The following is a 7,046-nucleotide window of genomic DNA, read 5'->3' on the forward strand; positions in this document are numbered from 1 at the left end:
AGGTATACGGAGGGATAATTGTTGGCCGCCTGTTCCACCTGGTAACAATGAGCTGTTTAAGGGTTCACAGGTTTTTTGATAATGATATGGGGAGAAAGTTCCTGGATTGCCCTGGTAAGTCTGTTACCGACCTTTGAGAGTGCAACTTAGCTAACAGACGGATAGATTGGTACTGTTTCCTTGATTAACTTCTTTTATACATTAAGTAACTATTCAAACTTGTATAACTAGCTTAACCTGAAACAGGAGAAATTCAAAAATCGACTTCAGTAGTACTACACGTCAAAAATTGGCATCAATGTTAAAGAAATGACAGTAAATAGTTGACTCACAACATGTGTTCACTATCCTCAGAATGTTGGACATAGGTTCTCGCATATTCTGACACATGCTTTTCAAAAAAGTTCGTTTTCCCTTCAAGTGAGATTATTTCCACAAAGTCAAAAGGGTTACTGGAATGATAAACTGGACAGCTACCCAAGTCAATGAGTAAGCAGTCCATGACAAATTTAATGTATTGTTTCATGTTTTCTGCGTTCATCCCTAAAATCGGTTTTCGCAGAGCATCTAAAACAGAGAATCAGATGAAATGCCAGTGAAAGTTAACTATCGTACCAGTCCCAAAATGATTGCTCAACCTCTGAAGCATCAACAACAATTGTGCAGAGTACATCATCTTCCAGACGATGCTTCAAGTTGGAGTAAACATAACACACAAATTGTGTGTGCAGAGCCTCATCACGAGAGATAAGCTCATTGGAGAAAGTCATTCTGGGCATTAGACCCCTCTTCTTGAGCCAGAAGATGGTAGCAAATGAGCCAGAGAAAAATATGCCCTCGACCGCAGCAAAGGCTACGATCCCATACTCAACATCCAGTTTAAGGCCCACTGTGCTTTCCTTTGAACAGCTGGCATTTTGGAGAAGGCATGAAAGAGTTGTCAGCACTCTTGGGTGTCCCATATCAAAGTATCAATCAGAAGAGAATAGACTTCCCAATGAATGTTTTCAATCATGCCTTGAAAACCATAAAAGAGCTGAAGTTCTGGAACTTGAACCTTGCACATAAAGCGTTGTACTAGATTCTCTCCCACAATGGAGTCCGCAGTCATGAAGAATGCTAGTATGTGTTGAAACATCGATCATTCTTCCTCAGTCAAGCAGCTCTCCCATTGAAGTCGATCCTGAGCTAAGTTCATCTCCTCTGCTGACCAAACCGACACTTGAGCCTTTTTATAAAAGTCATATGCCTTTCCTTGAGGTTAAACAAAATGTTGACACTTATTGAACAGACACATCATACCTCTTCATAGTGAATTGGAAACAGTACAAATTGTTCAGCTGATTCTGTTAAAATAGGTTTGTTATTGTACCCCCTGGGCCTAGGGGTCTCAGTCATGACAATGTCAGTCTAAGGAGGATACAAAGTATGTGATACAAGGGAAAGAATCAGGGGCCCAGTGCGTGCACTGCTACAATATATAATTTGATCACTGGGTGGGGTAATTGACATGTTTACCAGGGACCTTGTTTTTGAGACCAAGCTATTTATGCTTTCAGTGGAGTTCACGTGGGGTACCTGCCACTCTCCTTCACTCCACTTCAACCTAATGGCTACCAGTCATGTAATGGAGAAGTTGTATTCTAAATGCGCCATGCTAATGCTTCGTGAGTACATAAATTTATCACTATCATGCTACTCTGACTAACTCATTGGGTCATAGCACTGTATGTCCTCAAACAGCTTGTATTCTCATTCTTCACCCACGAGTGATCCAATTCATGGTGAACCATATGCATGGTGGCTGCCTTCCAATTCACAATCAACCATTCTGACTTTAAGTCAAACATTCCTTCATCCCTCCAGAACTACCTGCAGTGGACAGAATCGAGTAATATGCCAGCAGTGATTGATGAATTGCTGGATGGTGCACATCTATTATGGATTGGTCTGAAACGGTGGGATCAAGTCATTTTGTATTGTCATGGTGTGTCCTCACCCTGAAAATCTGTTTTCCTTAATTCCTAACTTCGAATCTGTTTAGGAGGAGCTTACATGATGAGCTGCTCCGAAAATATCATGACATTTTGCCAATACCTCCAGGTAGAGCTTGAGCAACGCAATATCCATGTCGGCATTGCAATTCTAGCTTACAGTAAGTCCATTTCTTCTCTGTAATCCCTGTTCCCCCTTTATTCATTGCTTTATACCAGAACTCCTCCCAGATAACCCTTTCCCAACCCAATTATGCAAAGATAAAGCCACGTTTGATACGCTCTTCAAAGCAGGGGCGAAGCCCAAAAATATCACACTCACAGGAGCATCTGCCGGTGGGAACCTTGTCCTCCAAATGCTTGCCCACATCCTCCATCATCACGCATCCATCGAACCAATCCCAGAGATGCGCTTCTGTGGCATATTCCTCATGTCTCCCTGGGTGTCCATGAAGGAAGACCGGGAGCTACCCCAGCACCTGCTTGAAGCGAAGCACAAGTACGACAGTTTGAGTTCTTTCTATGGGCGGCACGCATGTCAAGTGCTCTTGAAAGACATCCCTGATGCAGACATCCAATTAATTGATCCTTTGGAAGCGCCAGAGGACTGGTTTAAGGGTATCGAAAGACTCACAGATAGCATATTTGTGATGTGGGGAGAAGTGGAGTGTTTAATGAAGGGCCAGTGGAAGCTGAGAAACAAGTATATTATGCCTTCTCTCTGGATCATGACAGTCTCATCACATGGCAAGTGCCAGGATCAAGGGTCCAGCATAGCCACAGAGATGGTTCTCATTCCTGCGACCGTCTTGATGGTCTGTTTGGCTCCTCCTCCCACTGCCTCCGCAGGGGTGCATCGAGCATCTTTGTCTCGCTCACTTGGCAATTTGGGTGTACGATCTGGGATTGGAGCAAGCAGGTGGGCTCAGCTCAGACTCTTGATGTCTGAGCTGAGACCTCCCTCCCTCCTCCCACATATGGGCTACTGATGCCCATATGCTGGTGTTCTCCTCTCAGTGAGGAGCACTGGTTTCGTTCTCCCATTGGTTTCTTGTTTGTTTTCTTTCTCACATTTTAGTGCCCCCTGCTTGCTTTCTGTTCTTTCCCCCTATCGTCTCCCATTCCTATCCCCACCCTGACTACCTGACTAAACCTAGACACTTTGCTAGGGATAGTGGCAGCATCACTAATCATGGGCTCCATCTTGCTGCCTGTCTAGCAGGGTCTCTTGTTGGCATCATGGCCCTTGTCATTCTTTTTTTTGTCATGCTTGTCAGGAAGAGGATGCACTTTCTTCAACAGCAGTGACGTGCATCCACCAACTCACTCGGACGCATCATGGACTTGTTTCCAGTACCCCCAACTGTGGTGCCACTACCTCTGACCATGACAAAATATGTTTTCCCCTGCATGGATGGCCCTGATATGCTCGATGAGAATGGCAATTTCAAAACCGAGGAAATTGACTTGTACGTTGATCACCATTCTCCTGGATTTGGCTTTGTTGACTGAACACTATTCCAGATCTCTGATGCACTTGAATGTATGGTTTGTTGATCTTTGCAGGCATTACAGGCTCTCACAATCTGGTAACAAAACATTGCGGCAAGAATGGCTTGTGGAGTTCAGTGAAGCCGGGAAGGAAAAGTGGAGATCTGCATATATTCATTCCATTCATACTGTATAGACACCCACTCATTCCATTTCACAGCCTGCTTACTCCAGGGCATATCTCTCATAAGGATGTGAGGAGTGGTGGCATCATCAAGAAGAGAAAATTGATGCAACGGGCACACCGCATCCATGAAGCAAGCATGTCAACAAGCACATCTCAGGGAGTGCCCTTTCCTGTGGAAAGATCTAAGGATATGTGCAGCCAGATGAAGGTGGACAAACTCATACCATGGGTGAGTCCATTTCTGTTCTTTCTCATGCACAGTTGGTTGACCACAGGCTCTCAGGCTGAGGATTTTATGGTCCTGATAGCGGAAGAGGAAAAGTGTCAGCAGAATCTCAGCCACACTCATTTGAAGGAGTGAGGGGCCAGTAGCATTGACACTCATAGTCCACAGCCTATCATACATATCTTTGCTTTCACTGTCAATTCCATCTAACAACCTTCTCCAAGGTACAGGATCCTTTCGAGAATACAGGTTTCACCCAGCATGTCATCTCTATTGTCATGGAGCAACTGGCTGCTTGTCAAAATTCCTCTGCTGATGCCTTGTCCTTGTCCTCCACTTTGTCCAATATTTCCTGTCCTCCCATGGATTTTGACACAATGCCAAGGCTCACTGAAGATTCTACTGAGACCTTTTCTGGTGAAGTGGACTGACCAGATTCACCTACCATACCATTGTTCAAGCCTACACAGGCACCTTTACCCTTTGTATTGCCTTCTCTGCCACCTCAGACAATGCCAGCATCTACATCTGAACTTGATGGGGATGCATCCATATTATCTGATGATCATGCTGGCAGCCAAATTCAATGCTCGTTAGTCTTCGCTGATGGTGAGATGTTAATTGTTCGCCAAGGTGATGTCCCCCCGATGAAGCCTTTCCATTATGCCTCAGATATCCCAAATCTCATTCGAAGCTGGGATGATCATAGTCCAGACTGGGCCCCACCTCCCAATCATCCAATCATCATTAACGGTTGCTCGATTCCAATCAAATACTGGAAGGATCTCTACAAGTACAACAAGCAAACTGGGAGTGAATGGCAGAAGCTGAAGAATGTTTGGAGTAAATGGAGGGTATGTTCTGCTCAGCTTTCTTTCCAAGTTCTCTTTTTCATCTCCAACCTTTAGTATTTCATTGAAGCGTACAATGCCAGTGGCACACCCGAAGCCTTTTGGATGAAGATCTCTGACTCTCGAGGACAAAAGTTGCCATTTTCTTGAATCTCGGACCTTCTGATGAATGAATGAAAGCAGGCTAACAAGATATTATTGAAGGAAGCGCAACAATGGTATGGTAATGAGTTTATCAATCACTTCAGCTACCACAGAGATCAGATGGTGGTTCCCATGACAGACCTTCCATCCATCATGAAATTGTATAAGCAGAAGAGGGGGATAAGTTGTGGCGAAGATAATTAGTTTAACACCTCATGTCGTACCTTTGAAATAGCTAATGTCCTGCTTATTTACAGCATGAAAACCAATAGTAAATGTCCTTATTATTCATGTCATGAAAACTATAACATCAAGATTAAGCACATGAGCATGTTCATCCACAGGTCCAGCACTTGGCTACTTGGCAATCAAGTCTGAAAAAGTCCTCACAACGAAGCATTGGGTTGTCATTTGATGAGATAAGATACTTGACAATTGTCAAGTGTGTAAAGTCTGAGCTCCATCCTCCCCATTCACAGATTTGCCGAATTGACCAACGAAGGTCGCATGACAACCACTGACAACCTCCACATTGAAATGAATGCGTACCATAGACATATGGGCTAATACCCAAGTCCCACAAGTTATTTCGAAAAAGCTCCAAAAACACGTCGGGTTTCTGACAATGTTCTAGATGAGTGCATGCTACTCCATACTAGGGAACATGATACTTTACCATCGCAGTATTCTTCATAGTGATGGGGCAGTCACATTTATCAATATGAGGGAAAAGGTATCCATGTGTGATCTTTGAGGTGCCAATCCATGTGGCAATAGCTCGGGCAGGGCAAAGATGTGCCATATGTTCTGGCAGGGCATGCAATACAAACAGAGGTATGTCTATTATCCAAAATAAGTCAACAGGTAATAACAAAGTAAAAGCTCAATGCACTTACTGCCAAATGGGCTATTTTTATGAAAGGGAAGAGTGATCTTCACATGAAACGTACCGTCAACATCATCATTGTCAACATCAACCTCATGAACTTGAATGTTCAAAACCTCATCAATGCAGAGTAAGCATGTAAATGCAATGAGGTATATGGCCTGGAGCAGTCATTGTGTGGTCCCTCCACACTAATTTCCTGGATATATCTGAGTATTATCCCAGTTTTCAGGTTTGTGGTTATGCATGTAGAGCTGCTTCAGAGTATCCTAGAAAGCAAAAGATCTCGTAAGTTTTGATAATGAAAATAATCATGATAATATTCAGTGCCTCTTCAAGTTAGCTGGCAACTTTTTACACTATGGGGGTGATTAATAGACATGACATACAGGACCAATAGCTTGAGCACTAGTTGCAGTTTCTCCTTTGGCAACCTGTACATCTAATCAATATACATGTTAGAGTATGCATGAATTCTAACGTACCTTGCATTTGTGAAGTCCAAGCATGTATGAGGATACAAGATCCGAGATTGAGGGATTTCCTGATGCCATAGCCCTGTCCCAAGGTACCTTGCCTTGACCACCAGCCCTATGAAAGCCATAGGTGGTGCCTGCCCTAAGCTTTTGAGCATACGAGTAGCTCCTCTGCACATCTGTCGGCCCTTTGCTTGTGCCATGCATGTCGACATCATCACACCTTGAAAACCATCAGATCAATTTATAGAGACTGAAAACAAAGACGTACTTCTGCATAATAAAGCCTACGATGTAGTAGTCAATCTTTGGGTCGAGCTTCTTGTTAGCCACTAACTCTCAAAACTTAGATCAACTAGGGATCGCCACTCGCACTTTGGTGGACGATACAATAGAGGTCAAAGTCTTGTGGGATGAGCAAGCGACGGGGACAAATAGTCATGGAGCGAGGAGCTTTGAGTTAGGTAAATTAAACCTTAGCCGAAGCTGGGGGTTAATCCAGCTGAGGCTCTACTTAAATACAAGTGAGTACGCTAATAATAGTACTGTGAGAAATGATCCGTAGGGATCGCATACGCATAATCAGGCTGAGTAAGACGAAGAAAAGAAAAGAAATAAATAAATCGTAACATTACCCCCTCTCTAAGACTCGTTCGTCCCAAATGGATTCGAATGATCCTACGTCAGAAAGGCGGTCATCATCCCAATTTTTGGTTACTCGTTGAAGTAGACCGACGTCCGAGTCGTTGTCTGTCGGGGGGTCAAATAGGATGGGGGGATTGACGTAAGGA

The 7,046-nt window shown here is 43.8% G+C and overlaps 4 protein-coding genes across 4 annotated transcripts; 2 read left to right on the top strand and 2 right to left on the bottom strand.

Moving 5' to 3' along the window:
• Positions 1-328: 328 nt before the first annotated feature.
• On the bottom strand, positions 329-1,138 carry EV420DRAFT_1623115 (ribonucleoside-diphosphate reductase subunit M2 B; the record flags this gene model as incomplete). The annotated part of the gene is made up of 3 exons (XM_060475904.1): positions 329-567; positions 608-894; positions 948-1,138. The coding sequence occupies 3 exons, from the start codon at positions 1,136-1,138 to the stop codon at positions 329-331; spliced, it is 717 nt and encodes a 238-aa protein (XP_060323640.1).
• Positions 1,139-1,854: 716 nt separating this feature from the next.
• Positions 1,855-2,668, top strand: EV420DRAFT_1241483 (Alpha/Beta hydrolase protein; the record flags this gene model as incomplete). The annotated part of the gene is made up of 3 exons (XM_060466640.1): positions 1,855-1,987; positions 2,045-2,155; positions 2,214-2,668. Coding segments are annotated over 3 exons (699 nt in total), but the record flags the coding sequence as incomplete, so codon positions are not given.
• Positions 2,669-3,332: 664 nt separating this feature from the next.
• Positions 3,333-4,899, top strand: EV420DRAFT_1650498 (uncharacterized protein; the record flags this gene model as incomplete). The annotated part of the gene is made up of 7 exons (XM_060478458.1): positions 3,333-3,463; positions 3,519-3,641; positions 3,706-3,901; positions 3,956-3,995; positions 4,067-4,320; positions 4,369-4,752; positions 4,807-4,899. The coding sequence occupies 7 exons, from the start codon at positions 3,333-3,335 to the stop codon at positions 4,897-4,899; spliced, it is 1,221 nt and encodes a 406-aa protein (XP_060323642.1).
• A 328-nt stretch (positions 4,900-5,227) lies between these two features.
• EV420DRAFT_1623116 (uncharacterized protein) lies at positions 5,228-5,695 on the bottom strand (the record flags this gene model as incomplete). The annotated part of the gene is made up of 2 exons (XM_060475905.1): positions 5,228-5,538; positions 5,605-5,695. 2 exons carry the CDS (start codon positions 5,693-5,695, stop codon positions 5,228-5,230), a joined length of 402 nt encoding a protein of 133 aa, XP_060323643.1.
• Positions 5,696-7,046: the final 1,351 nt, after the last annotated feature.

Source organism: Desarmillaria tabescens (assembly GCF_030435595.1).
Source record: "Desarmillaria tabescens strain CCBAS 213 chromosome Unknown EV420scaffold_76, whole genome shotgun sequence".
Classification (NCBI taxonomy): domain Eukaryota; kingdom Fungi; phylum Basidiomycota; class Agaricomycetes; order Agaricales; family Physalacriaceae; genus Desarmillaria; species Desarmillaria tabescens.